The 24,035-nt window shown below is 35.2% G+C and overlaps 1 protein-coding gene across 4 annotated transcripts in view; it reads right to left on the bottom strand.

The window, feature by feature from the left end:
- The window catches only part of ADK (adenosine kinase), a 530,009-nt gene that overhangs the window by 455,128 nt on the left and 50,846 nt on the right, over positions 1-24,035 (bottom strand). For 3 of the 4 annotated variants that reach the window (XM_040485454.1, XM_040485455.1, XM_040485457.1), the window contains exon 3: positions 14,232-14,285. The exons of the other annotated variant lie outside the window; for it this stretch is intronic. In XM_040485454.1, the coding sequence (XP_040341388.1) occupies positions 14,232-14,285 (54 nt within the window). The remainder of the gene's footprint in view (positions 1-14,231; positions 14,286-24,035) is intronic. 4 annotated transcript variants of the gene reach the window in all.

Raw genomic sequence — 24,035 nt, 5'->3', positions numbered from 1 at the left:
GCTTTCTACTTAAAAAGTTCTTCACATGCAAGGGAAATTGAATTTTTGTGGTTTGGCTATTACAAACTGATTTAAAGATACATAAATTAGAATATTTTAATTATACAATCACCTACTAATATTAAACATTCTTACATATAGTAAGTACTAGAATATGACAGACCATCTTGCTTTTTCCAGAGATTATTTGATTCTACTTTTATTCTTTCTTCAAGGTGGACTGAACCCAAAGTCATTGCTTTCATCAATGACTAATCTATACCTCTTTGCATGTGAGTTAATATTCTTATGGAGAAGATCTAATCCTACCTTTGTTAAATGACTCAGTAAAACAATTCTAAACAAGTTACTAAGTAATGATTTATACTAGTCTAGAATAAAATCCTCAAAGTACTAAGACTTTAAACTCTGCCCCCCCCACCGAAAAACTATACCATAAATCAGGTTTTCAGGAGGCAGCAGAAATGTGATCAGCTTCCCCACTGTGATCCTCTAAAAATATGCAGCATCTCTTTTCAAATATAAAGCACTAACCAAAGCAACAGCTTATACTGTATACCATTCTTCTGAATACATTTTTCTACCTTCTCTGGTTTAGAGACAGTACATTGTTTTGTTTATTTTTAAAGTTGTCCTGCTGGGTTGCTGAGGATCAAATTGAGAAAAAGGCTGCAAATTACATCCAGAAAGGGCTTTCTGATGATGTTCCTGAAGCACTGAATTAACCAGTCTTTACCTCCAAATCTATTGTATTTATAGATTAAGTCATTTTGTTTTGGGTGTCTGTTACTTTGTTTGGGTGTCTGTATACCTACAAATAGTATGCAAATATCCTGACTTTGGAGACAATTAGTTCTGGAAAAGTTTATATTCTCATCTATCACATATTTAAAGAAAAAAAATTCTAATTAAAAAAAACTAAATTTGGCATTAAAAAAATTCTCTCAGAATCCAAACCTAAGGGGGCAGTCACACAAATCATTCCAAACTTAATCACCAACACCAGCTGCCTACTAGAATTAGAGGCACTTATATACAAAGTCAATCCAAATGTTGAAGAAAAAAGAAAGCTTGTTTGCTCTCTACTAAGGAAACTTAGTTGATAATATTTGAGGAATAATGAGAGAGGCACTTAATTTTAACTCAGGATTCTGATTTTCATAAGGAGCCTGCTGTTAAAATTGATTACATTCATGAAAACAAAACTTGGATAACAAAGCTGTTTAATTAATCATCAACCTTGTAGTGAAACCAAGAATAACCAAAATTATTGTGAATAAACCCACTTAATGATAAAATACACGAATAAACATATGAACTGAAACCATCATAGATACTCTGCGGACTAAAGCAGTCTTTAAGTATTCACAAATATTTACTAAGTTTCTACCATGTGCCAGCCACTGGGGATACAAAGATGAATGAAATATGAGCCTTGTGCTCAAAGTACTGAGTCTAGAAAGAATATTAACAAAAAAAATAAATAAATAAAAGCAGAAGTAGTTATTTGCATGCCAGGCATCATGGAATTCTCTACATGTACATTAAATATACGTAATGCTCATAATAATCCTGTAAGGTTAAGGATTATCACTCTCATAATTTAGATGAGGAAATATTTAAAAGAATAAGTAACCCAAAGTCTCACAAGTAGGAATTATCAAAACCAGGATTTTAATTCTGGTCTGCCTGTTGGTTTGTACCAAACTAACCCCAGAGTACAGGAAGAGTGTACAATAGAGAAGACTACCAGAAAGAATATCTGAGTTAAGCCTCAAAAGGTGAAGAGGAGTTAGTCAAGGAGAATAAAAGAGGTTCCAAAGTTTTTGAGAAAACTTTAAATAATACATGAAGTACTAATTTTGGAAAGCACTACTATACATGTGACACATAGGTTAAATCAAATTCAAAATGACATGGACTTAAGTAGCCAATAATATAAAGAAAGTTCACTCTAGATTTCTTCAAAGACTAATGGGAGATGGGTTAATTATCCTTAAAGATTGTGAGAAAATAACTGACTAAAAGATAAAAACTATAAGAACCCCAGCAAAATATTTATATATTGATTCAAAGTTTTTACTCATATAAGAAAACATTATTACTATATCAAGGATATAATATGTTTTAAAGATAACAAAGGATAGGATTGTTATATAAATAAAACTAGTTCAATTCTATTCTTTTAAAGGATTACCTAATCTAAATTTAGTCAAGGTTAAAAAATACTAAAACAAATTTCTTTGTGCCACCATAATGCATGCCTGTATTTGTGTAAATTATTATATTTTAAGGGAATATGTTTAGTATTAACAAAGGGCTCAAAATAATTATCTTATAAAATTGTTTAAAAGCTTATTCATGTATGATCTTAACAATGACTTACTATAATCAAATTTTTATAAATTCAAAGAGCATATACACTTTAGCTCTTTCCTATCTTCATCCTTTATGTTTTAGTCCCTAGCTTTATGGTTGACATCGGTTTGCCCATTTTGCTAAATTCTATCGTGGAAGCCAGTCACGTTCCCTCTGCCCTCACTCTAGAATGGAAAATATTTTTAAAAACTAATTACACAATTTAATATTTAAATATAAACTAGTTTAGGAGACAAAGGAGAAAAAGTGGGGGTGAAAAAAAATATACACATTCTGTAAAAGGGAAATCAGTAGTAGGATTTGATAACAAAGAATTTTCTTTACAAGAGCATAAATTTATGGAAATTATACATGTAAAAGACATTTTCTACATTTCTTTGTTGAATTTTGGGATCCTGCTAAGATATTTCTCTCTCCTCTTTCTATCAAGCAGAAATTTTGTCTGTTTCAATAAAACAAACAAACAAAAAATCCTTCAATGAACATTTTCCCACCCAATTCAACATTAAAAAACTAAAAAAAAAAAAAAAAAAAAAACCATAATTCCAAAACCTTTTTTTCCCCCCAAATCTTCCATTAGGCTTTATCTACCTCCTTCTGTCTAACCTAACACAGTGCTGCAGACCTAGGAATTGGTATCTCTGGCCTTCCCAAACAAAAAAGCATAAAAGTTGTTGCAATATTTGAGGAAGTGGGTTTCATTTCACACAAGCTATTAAAATTCAGTATCTACAAAGTGAGACATTTTTATAAAATAACATTTTCACAAGAAAAACAATTGAAATTATTAGCATACAAAGTAAAATTTAGAGAAAATTTCAAAATCTAGTCTAAATGTTCAATCGTTTAGCTAAATAATTGAAAAAGTCAAGTTGTAATCTCAATGAAGTTCCACAGAGGGAGCTAGCATCACAAAGAACAAATTTATACTACAGTGGACTTCAAGAAACGACCTAGTCTATTAGAAATAATTGGATTTCCATTCACCAACATGAGTTCAGTTTATCTTCTAAGATTTTACCCTAGATATTAACAACCCCCCAAAAATACAGTATTACCTACATATTTTGGCATATTTCTATTAAACCATATTAAAACTTATGAAAGGTAATATCTACCATGAGTACCTTTAAACAGTTTGTGAAGTAGATACATTCATTTTAAATATTATTATTTCTCCTGGGGTACCTGGGTGGCTCAGTCAGTTAAGCATCCAACTCTTGATTTTGGCTGAGGTCATGATCTCACAGCTGGGGGTTCAAGCACAGAGCCTGCATAGGATTCTCTCTCTCCCTCTCTCCCTCTCTGCCACTCCCCTGCTCGCTCTCTATCCTTGTTTCTCTAAAAATAAATAAATAAATATTTTAAAAAACTATAGGAAAAAAAATAAAATAAAAAATATTATTATCCCTCCCAAAAAAAGTAAAACATAGTCTTTCTCTAAGTCACTGAATTTAGGAAAAGTACAAAGCAATAAATAGAAATCTGAAATCAAATCACAATCTATTTCTTTTCTAATAGAAGGTAAGTTATGTAATCACTCCAAGCCTATTTCCCATAAAATGGCAATGATTATAATTTTTACATTCTAGTGTTGCTATGAGGATTAAATTAGAGCACAAAAGTAACTGACATAAAGATCTCCTTCCTTGTTTTTTAATACATAAGTATTATTTAATTCTTTAATAAATTTTTTTTCTAAAAAAATTTCAATAAATTTTCAAAAAAATCAATAATTACAGTTAGTAAAGAAAATGTTTGCAAGGATTAGATTAGTTGCTAATAGATGCTAAAAGTTCCCCAAAACTCCCAAATCCATATCACTCCCAAAATTTCCAACTCAGTCCTCAAGGGGATATAGATAGTGTTGGCATAACCCTTACAGTGTTTTTCAGGCAGAAATCTGTCATAGCTTCATCCTCAAAATATTCCTGTTTGTTGTAGGCCAAGGGAAAAAAGAATTCAACAATCAGAAGTTTCTGCTCTCTTCATTCCATGTTGACCCTGATGAATATTCCCATTGATAGCACATACTGCAATACTGTCAAGTAAATTTGTAACAAAGGATTGATGAACTACACTAGGACTGAAAAGCACTGAATAAAACTTCAGAAAACACCTCACCCTTCCACCCAGGGTGAAAAATCAAAGAGAGAGAAAGCAAAATAATAATAACAATATACTACTACTAATAATAATAATAATAGTCAATTTAAAACAACAAAGAGAGAACAAAGAAGTCCATTAGCATTTTTTGCCTGAAGAATTTCAGGCTAGAAACTTAGAAACTATACCCAATAGGATTACTGAATAGACTAAAAGAGAAGTAGGTAACTAAACAAATCATTTGCTTAATGGATAATTATAAAATAGCAGAGTACTGATCTAATCCCACAAGGATATTTGAGAGACAACTACTCCAAGAGCAGAAGCCAGTTGAGAGAGTTTTCATAAACATCATCAGACTCACAACCTACATCACAAGTAACTTTTATATAACCTTTCCATAGCTCGAAACTTTTTCACATAATTTCATTTAATCATCCTTAAACTTATTCAAACATGAAATTTTCACCATTTTATAAATAAAGACATTAAATTCAGAAGATTAAATGAGTAATCCAAGTGTGATAGGTTTTATACTTGTGCTAACTAGAACTATATTCCCCAGAATTTCCTTTCCTATATGGTTTCAGATTAGGACTAACCACAAAAAAATTCTGTGTACAATCTGGAGGGTGCAAGTGAAGCAGCAGCCATTTTATTCCAAAGGTTGTTATTGCTCACAGGTAGTAAAAGACAGAGAAGTATGGGTAGAATTCCAATTTGCCCTTATTTATCCCCATACCACCCCAGCTCACCCTCCCAAACAGTACCAGCACTATCACCAGATGCTTCACTGAAACTTGAGAGGTGGTAGCTGCAAAGAGCCAACAACCTACCAGCCTCCTTTACAGTTTACTCCAGCAGGTGGATTTTTGAAAGCTTCAACTCATGAAACTGAACCAGGACTGGACTTTTCTCTGATTCTTTGTGAGCCTTTACTTCCCTAGTTTTTTCCACAACTGAACAAGGTTTAATTCCTACAGTAAATTCCTTTATTTCTTAACACTCATAGTGGAACTGATACACCAAGGTTGTAATCTATGACAAAATTCATACATAAATTTCTTCTAATGCTAAGTCCAAGGCAGTACACATTTCTTCAAAAGCAGAAAATTGCAAGTTAGTTTAATTTTCTTTTTAATGTTTATTTATTTTTGAGACAGAGGGAGAGAGCACGAGCAGGGGGAGGGGCAGAGAGACAGAAGGAAACACAGAATTTGAAGCAGCTCCAGGCTCTGAACTGTCAGAACAGAGCCTGGTGCAGGACTTGAACCCACGGACCGTGAGGACCAGGAGATCATGACCTGAGCTGAAGTCAGACACTTAACCGACTGAACCACCCAGGAGCCCAGGATTAATCCTTTAAAGGTTTTAAGATTTTACCAATAATGACATATATTTTTCATTCATCCATCATACATACATGAATACAAATCCAAGTTTAATCCCAAAATTATCTCTTATAATGACTTCTTTATGTCAGGGTTAATAATTTTCTTTGAAATAGTAAAATATTTAAGCAAATATTCCAGAAGTTTCATGATCCAGGTATAACAACAGATGTGAAGAAACTATGAAATCCTAGAATTTTAAAGTGAGAGCACAGTCAAAAGTTCACCAAACAGGATAAACTCTGGTCACAGAGAAGGTGAGAACCATTTGTGGTTGCCTGAAATAAATTCGATCAATGTTCATTTGAGATTCTCACAGAAGTCACCTGATGGTATTGGTTTAAAAAATGAGCAAAATAAATCTAACATACATTTACAAGGTACTCCTGGAGGCACAGCTTTGCAAGCACAAATGGTATATGTTACAGCTTTCTTAAAGATCAATTTTAAAAAGCAATAGAGTAGGGGGAAGAGTTAAGATGGCAGAGCAACATGGAGTCCTGAGCTTGTCTCATCCCTGAAACACAGCTAGATCTGCACGAAACCATTTTGAACACATAAAGAAATTGATCTGAGGAGCAACACAATGATCTGCATTAACTTGAGCCACAGAACTCAGCAGGTACGTGGTGTGGAGAGGTGAACTAGGGAGAGAAAAGCCGTGGAGGGTAGGGAGCCATTTTCATAGAGGGAGGACAGAGAGAAAAAGGAAGGGGAAGAGAACTGCACATCCGGATCGTGCAAGAAAAGCACTCCCCCTCAAAGCAACTGGAGAAAGAGAAAGAGTGAAAACAGTTGCACGGAACTGAACAAGAAATCTGTTCCCCAAAACCATTGACAGCGAGAAAGGAGAGGGTTTCAGTACCACCAGGATTCTATAAACAGTGGAGCACAGAGTCCGAAGTTTCAGAGCTTAGTGCCCGATAGTGTTCTGGTGAGGAAGTAGGTCAAATCCCCAGGAGCAGGCAGCACGGTATGAGGGGTCTGTGTGCTACATTGGGAGAAGTGGTTTCCCTGCTTGGAATGCATTTGGTAGAGACCATATGGCCTCCCCACAGGCAAAGGTCCCAGCAGACCCCAGAAAGCAGCCACATTTACTGGTTCGGGAACAAAGACACCACAGTTCAGCAAAACCTGGTGCCAGATGTGTGTTGTGATTTGCCGTAATCTCTGAACCTCTGCCACTGCACAATCACACAAACATTTTCTGGGGCAAACTAGCACCCAGCCATTGCTCAGCAAGACCCTCCCCAAGAGAGCTGGCATGGGTCTCTGAAGTATGGGGTTTGCTTGTTTTTTTTAATTTTTTTTAAGTTTATTCATTTTTTTTAATTTTTTTAAAATATTTATTTATTTTTGAGACAGAGTGAGACAAAGTGAGACTGGGGGAGGGGCAGAGAGAGAGGGAGAAACAGGATTGGAAACAGGCTCCAGGATCTGATCTGTCAGCACAGAGCCTGACGCAGGGCTCGAACCCACAGACTGCAAGATCATGACCTGAGCCGAACTCGGATGCTCAACCGACTGAGCCACCCAGGCGCCCCAAGTTTATTCATTTTTGAGAGAGAGAGACAGAGTGTGAGCAGGGAAGGGGCAGAGAGAGAGGGAGACACAGAATCTGAAGCAGGCTCCAGGCTCTGAGCTGTCAGCACAGAGCCCAATGCAGGGCTCAAACTCATGAACCGGGAGATCATGACCTGAGCTGAAGTCAGACGCTTAACCGACTGAGTCACCTAGGTGCCCCTGAAGTGTGGGGTTTTCAAACAACACCATCTGAGATAAAATTCTGGAAGGAAGTGCTGCCTGGCAGACAGACAGCTTGGACACAGGCAGGATACAAGCAGGGAGTGGATGGAGGGCTGAGACAAAGGAGCTTGATCGTAGGTCAGTGAGAGTATGAAGTTTCTGCGCCAGACTACGGAGCTGGGTGAAGCCATTCATTTCCACATCTCCCATGAATGCATGCATGCACACTGATCCACCCCAGTAAGCTAAACAGCGCCACCTAATGGAGAACAGAGCCATTACACCAAGCCCTGCCCAACTGCACCCTCCAAGCACATCCCACAGGAATACCAGCACAAGTCACTCTGTCTGCTTAGTGTTCAAACTATAGAGTGCTTCATAGTTTGAGTTCTAGGGGAAACTGGACGTAACTTCATTCGAGTTTCATTGTTTTCTGGTTCATTTATTTGTTCATTTTCTTTGCTTCTGTTTTTGCTTAAATTGTTTTCTTTTATCTTTCTTTTTTTTCCTTTCTTGGATACAGAATAGGAAAAATTTATTTTTTACTTTATTTTTTATTTCTTTACTTCTTTATTCTATTTTATTTTGTTTATTTTATTTTTTCTATTTTATTATATAATTTTTTTAAGTTTTAAATTTTTTCCTACCTTTCCCTTATTTCTCTATCAAGCTTCTTTCAACAAGCAGACCAAAACATACCTAGAATCTAGCTTCCTTTATTTGATTTTTTGTTTTGTTTTTAATTTTTATTTTTAATGTTATTAATTTTTTTCTTCCTCCAAAATGACAAACAAAGGAATTCACCCCAAAAGAAGAATAGGAAAAAATGAAAGCCAGGGACTTAACACAGATATAAGTAAGATGTCTGAACCAGAATTTAGAAACACGATAATAAGAATACCAGGTGGACTTGAAAAAGGCATAGAAGACACCAGAAAACCCCTTTCTGCAGAGATAAAAGAAATAAAATTTAGGCTGAAATTAAAAATGCTATAACCAAGATGCAATCTCAAACGCATGCCATGACAGCAAGGATGGACAAAGCAGACCAGCGAGTCAGCAATATAGAAGATAAAATTATGGAGAATAACAAAGCAGAAAAAAAGAGGGAAATAAAGGCAAAAGATCATGATACAAGACTTAGAGAACTCAGAGTCTTATTAAAAAGGAATAACATCTGAATCATAGAAGTCCCAGAATATGAAGAGAGAGAAAAAGGCGCAGAAGGTTTATGTGAGCAAATTTTAGTGGAAAACTTTACTAATCTGGGGAATGGCACAGATATCAAAATCCAAGAATTACAGAGAACCCCATTAGATTCAACAAAAACTGACCATCACCAAGGCATACCATAGTAAAATTCACAAAATACACAGAAAAGGAAAAAATTATGAAAGCAGCAAAGGAAAAAAGTCCTTAACCTATAATGGAAGACAGATCAGGTTCACAGTAGACCTATCCACAGAACTTGGCAGGCCAGAAAGGAGTGGCAGGATATATTCAATGTGCTGAATCAGAAAAATACATAGCCAAGAATTCTTTATCCAACAAGGCTGTCATTCAAAATAGAAGGAAAGGCAGTTTCCCAAACAAAAACTAAACCAGCTCTGCAAGAAATTTTAAGGATACTTAAATTCTTAAATTCTTTGAGCAGAGAAAAGACAAAACAAAAATAAAAAGACCAAAAGCAACAAAGAATAGAAAGGACCAGAGAACATCACCAGAAACACCAATTCAACAGGCAACATGGTGCTAAATTCATATCCTTCAGTACCCACTCTAAATGTCAATGGACTAAACGCTCCAATCAAAAGACACAGGGTGTATCAGCATGGATAAGAAAATAAGACCCATCTACATGCTGCTTACAAGAGACTCATTTTAGACCTCATATAAAGGCCATATGCAAAAGACCCACAGCTAATATCCTCCTCAATGGGGAAAAAGTGAGAACTTTCTCCCTAAGGTCAGGAACATGACAGGGATGTCCACTCTCTCCACTGTTATTCAACATAGGATTTAAAGTCCTAGCCTCAGCAATCAGACAACAGAAAGAAATAAAAGGCATCCAAATCAGCAAGGAGGAAGTCAAACCTTCACTCTTTGTAGACGACATGATACTCCTATGTGGAAAACCCAAAAGACTCTACCAAAAAACTGCTAGAACTGATACATGAATTCAGCAAAGCCACAGGATATAAAATCAATGTACAGAAATTGGTCGCATTTCTATACACCAATAATGAAGCAGCAGAAAGAGAAATCAAGGAATTGATCTCATTTACAATTGCACCAAACCATAAAATACCTAATAATAAACCTAACCAAAGAAGTGAAAAATCTATACACTGAAAACTATAGAAGGCTTATGAAAAAAAAAAGCTTTTTGAAGATGACACAAAAAAATGGAAAAACGTTCCATGCTCTTGGATTGGAAAAACAAATATTGTTAAAATGTCGATACTACCCAAAGAAATCTACATATCCAATGCAATCCTAACAAAATAACACAGCATTCTTCACAGAAGGCTAGAATAAACAATTCCAAAATTTGTATGGAACCAGAAAAGGCCCCGAATAGTCAAAGTAATGTTGAAAGAAAATCCAAAGCTGGAGGCATCACATTGCTGGCCTTCAAGATGTATTACAAAGCTGTAATCATCAAGACAATATGGTACTGGCAAAAAAAAACAAATACACAGAAAAATGGAACAGAATAGAGAACCCAGAAATGGACCCACAAACATATGGCCAACTAATCTTTGACAAAGCAGGAAAGAATATCCAATGGAATAAAGACAGCCTCTTCAGCAAGTGGTGCTGGGAAAACTGGACAGCAACATGCAGAAGAATGAACCTGGACCACTTTCTTACACCATACATAAAAAATAAACTCAAAATGGATCAAAGACCTAAACGTAAGACAGAAAGCCATCAAAATTCTGGAGAAGAAAACAGGCCACAATCTCTCTGACCTCAGTTGCAACAACTTCTTATTTGACATATCTCCAGAACCAAGGGAAACAAAAGCAAAAATGAACTATTGGAACCTCATCAAGATAAAAAGCTACTGCACAGCAAAGGAAATAACCAGCAAAACTAAAAGGCAACCAATGGAATGGGAGAAGATGTTTGCAAATGATATATCAGATAAAAGGTTAGTATCCAAAATCTATAAAGAACTTATCAAACTCAACAGCCAAAAAACAAATAATCTAGTGAAGAAATGGGCAGAAGACATGAATAGACATTTTTCCAAAGAAGACATCCAGATGGCTAACAGACACAAGGAAAGATGCTCAACATCACTCATCATCTGGGAAATACAAATCAAAACCACAAGGAGATACCAACTCACACCCATCATGATGAATGGCTAAAATTAACAACTCAGACAACAGATGTTGGCAAGGATGCAGACAAAGGGGAACCCTTTTGCACTGGTGCTGGGAATGCAAACTGGTGTAGCCCCTCTGGAAAACAGTATGGAGGTTCCTCAAAAAATTAAAAATAGAACTATCCTATGACCCAGCAGTTGTACTACTAGGTATTTATCCAAAGAATACAAAAATGCTAATTCTAAGTGGCACATGAACCCCATGTTTATAGCAATACTATCAACAATAGCCAAAGTATGGAAAGAGCCCAAACGTCCATCGACTGATGAATGGATAAAGAAGATGTGGTGTGTGTCTGTATATGTATGTGTATGTGTGTGTGTGTATGTGTGTATATATATACATGATGGAACATATATATATATACATATATATATATATATATGTATATATATATATGATGGAATAATACTTGGCAATCAAAAAGAATGAAATCTTGCCATTTACAATATGGATGGAACTGAAGTGTATTATACTAAATAAGTCAGTCAGAGAAAGACAAATATCTTAAGATTTACTCATATGTGGAATTTAAGAAACAAAACAGATGAACAGGGGAAGGGAAACAAAAATAATATAAAAACAGGGAGGGTGACAAACCATAAAAGACTCTTAAATACAGAGAACAAACTGGGGGCTACTGACAGGGTGTCAGGTGGAGGGATGAACTAAATGGGCGATGGATATTAAGGAGGGCACTTGTTGGGAGGAACACTGAGTGTTATATGTAAGTGATGAATCACAAAATTCTATTACTGAAATCATTATTACAGTATATGTAACTAACTTGGATTTAAATTTTAAAAATTAATTAATTAAAAATCAATATAGTAAACAGCTTATAAAGATAATGACCACATATCAAAATCAATTTAAAAAAATACTTTTCTCATGTAAGAGGCATTTATACCTTAGGATGAAATGCCCAATGAAAGTATCATACATGGAATCAAACAATTTAGGTCAAAGAAGACTAATGTGTTCTAGAGAAAAAGGTTCTAGTGGTGACAAAGACATCGAAGACAAAGATGCTGAATGTTCAAAGAAAGAGTAAAAAAAGAAAAAAGTACTTTAAAATTATTTCACATAAAATGTAGTTAGATTGTGAATGTTCAAAGAACTGAGAAGTAAAAAAGAAAAAAATTCATTTAATTACTTCACATAGTATATGGTTGTAAATGTATGGTGTAAATAAACTAAATTATATATAACTATAAAATTGACTTCTTTCATAAACATCTCTCAAAACTTTTAGGACCAAGTTGATCAAAAGCTTTGTATTACACCCTTTCCTTGGAAGAATGAGAAGAGCTTTGCATTTTGAAGTCAGGCATACATAATATTTGACTAAGTTTTCTTCAACACACTCAATAAGTGGCTATTGGTCTGAGCTGGTTTCTAAAACCATAGTATAATACTATAAAATTAAACAGTCATTATAAACAGTTATTGAGTATTGCAATGGATATTGACCCTTTTAATTTAAAAAAAAAATCCCTATATACTTAGGGAATGGCTTGGTGCACAGAAAAAGCACCTAAATGGGAATCAGGAAACAGATTCTGGTCCAGTATTGTCAGTAAGTAGCAGTGTAAGTCATTTATCAGCAAGTCATTTATCATATAAATCCCTCCTAATTCATTATAAAAAAAAATGGATATTAGTTCTAGGGCTCATTTCTAGAATCAAAGTTCTGTAATTTCAAAGACATGAAAGAAAATGGCCCCTGATTAAGGGGCCATAAAAATACCCATGATATTTAAAATGCTATACCTTGGGGTGGTTGGGGGGCTCAGTCAGCTGGTGAGTCAGGCCCGAGTCAGCCTCTGCGCTGACAACTCAGAGCCTGGAGCCTGCTTTGGATTCTGTGTCTCCCTCTCTCTCTCTCTGCCCCTACTCCACTCATACTCTGTGTCTCTGTCTCTCAAAAACAAACATTAAAAAATACAATAAAATTGTTTTGAAAAATCACTATATAACCTTGAGAAAAAAATATTTTGTGTGTGTACTTTTTATCTGCAATAGGTGACACAAAGCTTCACATTAGTTTCAGCTATATGACATAGTATAGCTATAGTATCTCTACATGCTATGCTATGCTCACAAGTGTAACTACCATCTGTCACCACAAAATGCTATTACAGTATCAATGACTATATTCTTGATGCTAAGTCTAAAAATAATAGTCTTGAAGGACTCTATCTACAAAAAATTATTCTTCATACAGATATATACAAATTGAAGATTGCATTAAATTAAACCATAAGGGACCTGAGTTAGAAGTTAAAATATCTTTAACATTAGGGAGTGTCAAACATCAGGAAAATCCTGACGGAAGTTTGTAAAATTCATGAGTATATTTATTAAAGGATAGAACCTTAATAAGGATATCTAGAATAAGTGTAGTCTGACCTGAAGGTGTATAGCCAGCCACAGATTCCTCGAATTTTTAATTCCACAGTATTATTTGACATTAAGTGTTTGCATAATAATTAAGGCTATCAGAACTTTCTTATGGTACAATGGGAAAAATAAAGTAGACTAAGTAGAAAATAGAAGCATATAAATTATTTCATAGCTGTCTCCTTTGGACAATGACACTAAAAAGATTAAGATGAAATTTTAAAATTCTCAAACCTATCATTTTTAACTAAAAACCTCAAAATTCCTGTGAAATAATATAACAGAGCAGAAAAATAGCAATGGAGATATCCCAGAATCATATGTTCAAGTTATTTTTCCCTGAAAGAACCCTAAGAACATTAAAATTTTAAAAAGGAACAAAATTTTGTTCATATACCAAACTTTAAAGTGTTTTTCCTTATGCCAATCAATACTAGGCATTTACCTTTTCATAAAGAAACAAAAGAAACAAAATTACATTTTGTCATCTTAATAATGAGGTTGGGGAAGTCAATTGAGTAAAATTAACAACACTTTAATATTTTATCTGGGGAAAGAAAATGAAACTATATATTTCCCAATATGCCCTTAGTCTAGATGATGCAATACTACATGTTTTAACACGCATGCAGAAACAATTATTTCCTATGTTAATCTTATGTAATGTAAATTATCCTAATCTTACTAGTATTAAGGTAATAGTGTTAATTACATCTTTATATTTTATATCATTTGAAAACTCAGATTGTTTACATACACCTCCATAGAGGAATAAACCATGTACCACCTAGGGTTTAAATGTACTTACAATTCCTTGTGTTTGTCTTCAGCCAAGATTTGGTCATTTGGTTTAAGAGAATACCTGTAACACAGAAACAAAAAAATACATCATATAAACATATAAGTACCTTTGCCTCATGGACATCTGACTGTGGTATCAACATACAATGAGTTAACTCCTATCAAATAAGCACTACTACACTGTTACAGTCCTCTGTCTTCATTGATAAAACATTGAAAAATGCCTAAGTTCTTTGTTGTTCTATTAGTCACTGCCACAGACACCATCCAAAGAACTGAAGTAGGATCAACCTGACCTTTGACAACACAAGGTATCGTCAATATTCTTCTGTAGTGAATAATCTGCAATGTTACATGCCTCTAGTAGTTCAAAATTCAAGAAATTACTACAGTAAGTATTTAGAAGTTCACAGAACAATAAGCAGTTATTCATTCATTAAATATACAGTAAACATCTATGCACCAGACTATGTCCTAGGTGGCATGACACAGGAGGAAAAATAAGTTATTTATTAGCTTAATGACCATAGGCAATCATTTCTTTAAGTCTCACTTTCCCTGTCTATAAAACAGAAGTTGCGATAAATATTAGAACATTTATCTTTCAAATTACCATATAATTTGTACTGCTAAAGGTAACTGTTTCTGAGGGGTATACAGAAAAAAATAAACATTGGATGGCAATTCCCAGGTCTTCAATTCCCACTTGTGTTCAATTCTTTCCTAAAACTAAGCTGCCTGACAATGGGTCAGGGGTTTAAGTAGAAAGGTCATGCATGTAGAGTCTCCTTTCTTGCCTCCCCTTTCACAAGTCCCTTTACCCACTTTATGAAAAGAATGGCAAACCTCTCACACATCCTAAATAGAACTGTACTACATTGGCTGGGGTATAAAAACCTCTGAAGTGCTAAACAAGAAATGGTTCATAATATTTTTATCTTCAAAGCTTCTGTAAGTAAAGTACCATAAACTGCCCACAGGAATTCCTGTTTTATACATTATTTCTGTAAAGAATGAAGCCACAAATTATCAATGGGGAACTATCTGTCATAGGATGTTCTATTTTCAGGTATATTATAGAATAGGGCACAAGTTGATTACAGTTTTCTTTAAAAAGTTTATCTTTGGGGCGCCTGGGTGGCGCAGTCGGTTAAGCATCCGACTTCAGCCACGTCACGATCTCGCGGTCCGGGAGTTTGAGCCCCGCGTCAGGCTCTGGGCTGATGGCTCAGAGCCTGGAGCCTGTTTCCGATTCTGTGTCTCCCTCTCTCTCTGCCCCTCCCCCGTTCATGCTCTGTCTCTCTCTGTCCCAAAAATAAATAAACGTTGAAAAAAAAATTAAAAAAAAAAAAAAAAGTTTATCTTTTTGGGCGCTTGGGTGGCTCAGTCAGTTAAGCATCCAACTTAGGCTCAGGTCATGATCTCACGACTTGTGGGTTCGAGCCCCGCACTGGGCTCTGTGCTGACAGCTTGGAGCCTGGAGCCTCCTTCGGATTCTGTGTCTTTCTTTCGCTCCGCCCCTCCCCTACTCATTCCCCCCATCCCCTGTGCGCTCTCTCTCTCTCTCTCTCTCTATCTCTCTCTCTCTCACATACATACACACACACACACAAGAATAAATAAACATTAAAATAAATTAAAAAAAAAAAAACAAGAGTCAACTTACTTCTTCCAAGCAATAATTTTAAACAAGGTTCCTTGCCTTCCATTTATCTACTGAGGATTAACTATCAGAACATGGTTGTCACAGAAACAAAAATCAAATCATTTATTTGAACTGAAAACTGAAGCCAGACTTTTTCTATCATGAAAGCAAATCTGATTTGTTTGACAATGAAGAACAGTTTTACCAATCGTTCCACGGCAGACAGTGGCCTTCAACTGAATGAATGATTTTGACTAAAACATGTTTAAAGCACTCAATAAAAACATTCTATTAAAAAAAAAATCCTTTTGGGGCACCTAGGTGTCTCAGTCGGTTGAGCATCCAACTTTGGCTCAGGTCATGACCTTGCGATTTGTGGGTTCAAGCCCCACGTCAGGCTCTGTGCTGACAGCTCAGAGCCTGGAACCTGCTTCAGATTCTGTGTCTCCCTCTCTCTCTGCCTGCCACCCCCCCCACTCACACTCTCTCTCCTTCAAAAATAAACATTAAAAAAATTTTTTTTAATCCTTTTGACATAGGTATATTGAAATTAACAATATTTAACTTTCCCCAGCATGTCCTAAACTGTTTAGGTAAACATACACCTATAAGTACAACACTAATAGATATGATTACTAGCTATTTAAGAAGACGTACTAAAGTCTTTTTTGGTGCATTTCCCAGAACTGCATGTCTCTAGTGACTCTAACAACTGGAAGTCAGGTGGTTTCTAATTCTTTGCTTTCAAAATAACTGAAGGACCTAATCAAATTATCAGCTGATAGACAAACAAAAATAATTTTTGATGACAGACCATTTGATGACAGAGATGCTCACACAATTAAGTGATGCTGGTGAAACAAAGCTCTGTCTACTTCCATCCAATTAATTATGTGAACACATTTCTCAGCACTTCTACCTGTCAGGAAGCAAAAGTTCCTCATTTCCTTCTCAGGTGGCAAGAACCTGTGTGCCCTTGAAGGTCCTTCTAGCCAGACTAAGAATCAAATTGACAGATTAACAGAAGAAAATCAACTTTAATAGGTATATGTATGGGGAATCCACACAGACATGGAAATTCCAAAGTCAGTCAGACAAAATGAGGTATACCTGTCATTCTGAACTAAGGAGAGGGAGTAAGGGTCTGGGATTTCAAGGAAAGGAATGTACTTCAAAGGGTGATAAGAGATGTTTGGTAATTAGATGTGTGCCCTACCATATAGATGGGTCACTTAGATAAAATTTATCTCTGTTAATAACCCTTATTCTTGGAAAGACTCTCAGTGTAGATTCTTCCATGTGGTTAGGGAAGGAAACTACTTCCTCTTGAGCCCACAGGGCCTTAAGTGTCTTCAGCTCAAAATAATCCACACGCCAAAGTGGCACATTCTGAGGGGGGCCTATCCTGAACCTCTTCACATCTCTAAAAGAAAAAAGGAAAAAAAAATTGATGCTGAACATTGTCTAACTGCAGCAATGAGCATTATTTATCCAAGAAAGGCTGAACTAAAAGAAAAAAATTAGATTAGCTTCATCCACCTCATTAAAAGATGCATTTCCAATACAATTTTTTCTTGTTTAATAATTACTCAACATTTTAATACATTTACGTTATTTTACTAACTATATGTTAATTACAATTTAATGAATAGATTTTTTTTAAGTTTTTAAATTTATTTTTTGAGAAGGAGTGTACACATGCACGTGAGCAGGAGAGGGGCACAGAGAGAAGGAGAGAGGGACTCCCAAGCAGGCTCTGCAATGTCAGCAGGGGGACCAACACAGGGCTCCATCTCATAAATGGCAAGATCACAACCTGAGCAGAAATCAAGAGTAGGACGCTTAACCAATTCAATCACTCAGGAGCCCCCTAGGAGATATCTTTAAATTCAATTTATAGGCATATATTTGTGGCAGAGACCTGATAGGGTGATTAATATGCACAAAAGACTTTAATGTATAAAAATATATTACCTTCCTAATATATGCATATTACATAAAAATATAATTCATGCACAAAAACACATTACATAAGGATAAAATCTGGCAGGAAAAAGTATAATTCAAATATAAATTTAAATAGAGAAAGGAATATAAAATTTTTCAATGTTAAGAAAAGAGTTTGGGGGCACCTCGGTGGCTCTGTCCGTTAAGCGGCCAACTACAGCTCAGGTCATGATGTCACAGTTTGTGAGTTTGAGCCCCACATCAGGCTCTGTGCTGACAGCTCAGGAGCCTGCTTTGGATTCTGTGTCTCCCTCTTCCTCTGCCCCTCTCCCACTCACTCTCTGTCTCTTTCTGTCTCTCAAAAGCTGAATAAATGTTTTAAAAAAATAATAAAAGAGCTTGTTTGTGTCCTTTTATAAATGAATGATGGTAAAAAATTTTTTTTAAATAAATGGATTATGGTAGGTATCAAAGCCGTATGGTATTTAGAGTCCACTAAGAGTGATTTATCAGTTTTATTTAGCATTATAAATCATAAATATTATCTTAGTAAGGAAACTTATTAATGTTTATTAAAACATTTTTATGAAAGTTAAAAAGTTTGAAACTAGTGGATTTGATGATATCTATGTCTCAACAAAGTGTTTTGTACATAGATAACAGCAAATCAATTAATGTTATTTTCCTTCTCCAGCTGGCTAGTGATAGAGAATAACAAATATTTTTTGCACTTAAGGACCTCACAATGCAGTAAATGAGTTAAGAATAAAAATAAATGTGGTGTGATAAGGTTATGATAAAGCTATGTACAGTGTTCAAACAAAACAGTAGAAAGTCTCCTTCCTAAAAGAGTCAAAAAAAGGGAGAGCTTTTATCTGTTTTCTCTTCCTTCCCCATTTCATCTCTCTTCTCTGTTCCTTTCCTATTAAAAAACAAAACAAAAAAACAAAACCTTCTCTTCTAAAGTCTCAGGATAAGAATTTAAAGGAAATGGTGGAGGCCAGAAAAAAAAAAAAAAAAAAAAAAAAAATGGGAGTCCAAATAGGCAAGAAGCAGGCAAGGAAGGATAGACCTGATTTTGATTATATCAGCAAACAGGAAATTTTACTCTCTCAATGGACTGAGTACATCTCCAGATCCTCAAGAATAAATGTACAAGATTCATTTTGAACTATTCTCCAAGCAAATTAGTTCTCTAATTCCAAACAAACTTCAAAGTAGTTACTCTTCCCGAATCATTTCTTTCTCTCATCTGATTTCCTTCTGCCCCAAACCAGGTAACTTTTATCATATCTCAAAAGCCTTAATTTTTCAGCTTCAGCATGGAGCCCAGCATGGGGCTCAATCTCATGACTGTGAGATCATGACCTAAGCCAAAATAAAAAGTCAGACGCTTAAACAAGAGAGCCACCCAGGCTAGGTTTTTTTTAATTCAATTTTCTCTTCCTTATCTCTTCCTTGACTCTTACACACTGCATTTTAGAGTTAGCCAAAATGCGAGATTTGAGGAAACAGTACCCAAGATTATCCTCACTTCTGGGGTTCTCAGGTGGTTCAGTCAGTTGAGCAATCAACTCTTGATTTTGGCTCAGGTCATGATCTCATAGTCATGAGATCAAGCCCTGTGGAGGTCTCCACACTGAGCATGGAGCCTGCATGTGATCTTCTCTGTCCCTCCCCTGCTTTCACTCTCACAAAATAATTAAATATTAAAAAAAAAAAAAAAAAAAAAAAGGCTATCATCACTTCTGACACCAACTGCAAGTTCTAGAAGTTCCCAAAACCACCCTCTGGCTCAATAATTCACTAGAAGGATTCACAGTACTCCCTGAAAACTATTACACTCACAGTTATGGATTATAAGAAAAGGATACAGGTCAAAGTCCAAGGGAAAAGACATATAGAGCAGTGTCTGGGAGGGTTCCAAATGGGAAGTCTGACCTGACATCAGTATGTTGACCATATAGACCATTGTTGATATGTGACTATAAGGTATGCAGTACTGCCAACAAGGGAAGCTCATCCAAGCTTCAATATCCATATTTTTTATTGGGGCTTCACTACATAGGCATGACTGATCAACTGACTGCCTCAATGGTTAACTCAGTCTTCAGGTCCACTGATATCATATGACCCAAAGTTTAACCCTAAATCACGTAACTGGTCACTCTGTGGGGTGTGGCCAGCCCTGTCCTAAACAAAATGACACTTCTATCAGGTATGATGTAGATTACCTCTCAGAAGCTGGGGCCAAAGGTCAGATATCTCTTTGGACAAGGCCAAATTCTTTACTACACATATGCCTATGTATGTGTTTATTTATTTACATATGTCCATAAATATACTGATGTGTATATTCATAAACTTCCATCTAGATCTGCATTTTTCATAGAACTCTCTTTTATACTCACTTTACCCAATTTTAGTTAGGTTAATAAACTATATGAAAAGTCACTAGAATAACCTATTGTTATTAATTATCTACCGCCCAAAAGAAAATTATTCTAATTTTATGTGGCACCTGGGTGGCTCAGTTGGTTAAGCAACCAACTTCAACTCAGGTCATGATCTCATGGTTCCTAAGTTCAAGCCCCACATCGGGCTCTGTGCTGACAGCTCAGAGCCTGGAGCCTGCTTCGGATTCTGTGTCTCTCTTTCTCTCTGCTCCTCCATCACTTGCACTCTGTCTCTCTCTCTCTCTCTCTCTCTCTCAAAAATAAACATTAAAAAATATATATATACATATATAATTATGTTGAAAATTATTCTAATTTTTAAAATGGAACACTGATTTAATTTGCAAATTAGAAAAAAAGGCACTAATAGAGAAAGATTATTTGTTCCTCCACGCAATTTAAATATATTTCCAAAGCTCATAAACTACAACCAAACTCTATATAGATGGTTATTTTTAAGGAAACAAAAACTTTCCAAAACACCTTTAAAATGTACACACAAAAAAATAGTACAAACCTATAATTGTAAAAATTATGTGTTAACTAACAAATGCCTCACATTCATTTTGAAAGTAGGCAAAGTATAAATTATAAATATAAAGGTAAATATACCATCAGGACCATAACCCCTACTAATGAAATGGAGCTAGTTCTCACTAAAATGTACATACCTCTACTTTCTACCATGTCTTTCCTAAAATGATACTAAGTACAGCCTATTTTTTAGTTGGATTTTGTTTCCAAAAGACATGATTAGATAGATGTTCTGTTTTTATATTCATTTCTTAAATTCAAACATAAACATGGTCCCTAGAAAGTCAGAGACAGCAAAATGGTATACTGGTAGTTCTCAACCTTTTTTCTGTCTGAAGTTGCCAGAGGATAAAGACAAGTGCCTACTCCTATCAGAAGATAAGGAAGGTGGAGACAATACAGGAAAGCACAGACTTTATCCTGCCTCTAGCCTCTGCAGAGAACCTCTAAGTGAAAGAACATTAGATTGCAAGTCTAAGACCTGTGTTACTGTCCTGATTCAGCCATTAATTAGCTTTTGGAAGTAGACAAGCCATTTAATTTCTCTAAGAAGGATAAAACTACCTATCTCATGTTGCTATGTGGATCAAATAAGATAATACATGAGAGGTGCCGACACATTTACATGCAATACTCACCTCTCTTCCCTTTCCTCTAATGCTTGCACCTCAATAAAATGACTAATTCATCTAGCTTAAATAGAGAAGGAAAGCAATTGAAACTGTTCACATTTTGAAACAATTGCATAACTACAAATTTCCATTAAGAAGACATCAGACAGTTGGGTACGAGGATGTCAATGCGAGCATTATTTAAGGAAAAGTGGAAGCAAACATTATCCACAAAGTAGTAGATTTATGAGTAAGTTATAACACCACTGGGAAACCGGTCAGCATTAAGTTTAAAAAAAAAAAAAAAAAGGAAAAATGGCAATATACTCCCAAAAAGAATTGGAAACATAACACCAAAATGTTATATAGCATTACAGATTATTTTTATTCTCTTCTTTGTGCTTTTTCGAAATGTAAATAATTAGCATGTTTTACTTTTGAAACTAGAAAAATCACATTAAAAACAAATAGATATAATACTTTAGAATGGGGTTATAATATTCTTCTGGATGTAATTTTCACTTAAATTTTTCAACCAATGAACATTTAAGCCTCTGAAGATTAGTTCAAACTTTTTTTGTGTAAAATTTTTAAAATAAATTTTAAAAAAATATTTGTATTGTATAAATATTGACAGCAACAGGTGACAAGTGGGTAGGAAAAAAGAGAGAAGGAAGGAAAGGAGGAAGAGGGAAAAGAGAGAAAGAAGGGAGGAGGGCAAGAAGTAGGAGAGGACAAGGGGGAGTACTTTCCTTCTACCCTATCCGAGCTATTAAAGGAAGCACACAAGAATAAAATCCCATCATGGCATTCCCATCATGGGCAATGGGAAAATGGCACTGTTATTTAGGTTTATAATTAAATATCAGAACACATAAATAAAATGTATTAATACATGATAGATAACTATTAAGATATGCTAGATCAGCAGCAGTGTGCAACTAACAGTAATGAAACACAGGTAGGGCCTTAAGATTGAAACAAACATTGTTTATTCAAATGTGCTTTCCCTGAAGATAAGCATAACATAAAATTTCAGACCTACAAAGGTCCTTAAAAATGCTGTCAAGTCCAGAGACAGTCCAGTCATAAATGAAATGGCCAACCCAGTATCACACAAATAGGTAACACCAAGCTAAGACTTGCTTACACAGCAATATAACAATAAAATATTCCATAAATGCCTGCAACTAAGATTGCCTTCCAAGAATTAAGTAAAATTTGAAGAAATCTATAAATACTACCACATGGTCCAAAGAATCCTAATAGTAGTATGCAAAATTTTATAGAATTGGTAGAATCAATCAGATAGTATGGGTATGGTAAGATTTTAAACATGTTTAATTACCCCTAGCAATTAAAAAATAAACATATCAAAACATGTTGGAAAGGAAAAAGGGAGGCCAAAAGTGTTAATCATCACAGCAATGTTTTAAGAGGCTTACCAAGAAAGAGATTAAAAAGTAAACCACTGGATTAGAACGAAAATAATAGCAAAAAGTTACAAGATTTATAAAAATAACATTTTAAATTCTCACTAGTAAACTAAATGAGGATTAAAACAATTACAGAAGGCTGAAGAAAAAGAAACTAGATTTACACTTAAATAGAACTACACTCTTTATATTATTAAATTTTCTTTGCTTAAGTTTTTATTTTTATTTATTTTTAATTTTGTTTAATGTTTGTTTAGTTTTGAAAGAGAGAAAGAGAGAGAGTGAGTACAGCAGCAAGGGGCAGAGAGAGAGGGAGACAGAATCTAAAGCAGCTGCCAGCACAGAGCCTAACACGGGACTCGAACTCACCAGCCATGAGATCACGACCTGAGCCAAAGTCAGACACTTAACTGACTGAGCCACCTGGGCACCCCACTTATGTTTTTATTTTTAAAAATCACTGATAATTATTCAAAATGACTAGCCACGTATTTTCATTAAAGGAAATTTAAAATTTGACTTGGAAGATGTTACTGCTTGGCCACTGGGCCATATCAACAAAATTGGGCCACTTTACATCACACCTGTCATTTCTTTCTTACACTCTTCGATTTGACTTCTGTCCCTTATCATTCCACCGTGATTTACCTACTTGAGGTCACTGCTGACATCCTATTATCAAATCCACTAAATTCTTGTAGGTTTTATGTTACTAGGCATCTCTCTTACGTTTGATACTATTAACCACTCTGTCATACAAACTCAATGACTTCATGAGACCCTGTTTTAGTTCTGCTAAAAACTCACTATTTCTTCTTCAGCCCCTTCCATAATCAATTCTTCTTCATCTATCCATTTATTCAGTGTTCTATCTTCCAACCCACTGCCTTCACTTTTACCCTTTCTCTGAAAGGCTTATCTATTGGTTGCTTTTATTTTTTATTTTTTATTTATACATATGTATGTACCTACATACATATATAATCTCTATGTCCAATGTGGGACTCAAACTCATGACCCCCAAATCAAGAGTCATACACTCTTCTGACTGAGCCAGCCAGGTGCCCCATTGGTTGCTTTATATACCACCTATTTAATAATTTTGGTGGTGATGATGGTGGTGGTGATGATGATGATGATGATGATGCTGCTGCTAATAGTATAATAACAGCTAACCTTCAT

This window comes from Herpailurus yagouaroundi, unplaced genomic scaffold, assembly GCF_014898765.1.
Source record: "Herpailurus yagouaroundi ecotype Mexico unplaced genomic scaffold, PumYag 163, whole genome shotgun sequence".
Lineage (NCBI taxonomy): Eukaryota > Metazoa > Chordata > Mammalia > Carnivora > Felidae > Herpailurus > Herpailurus yagouaroundi.
The sequence above is the reverse complement of the archived record's forward strand: the minus strand, read 5'-3'. Positions and strand labels throughout refer to the sequence as shown.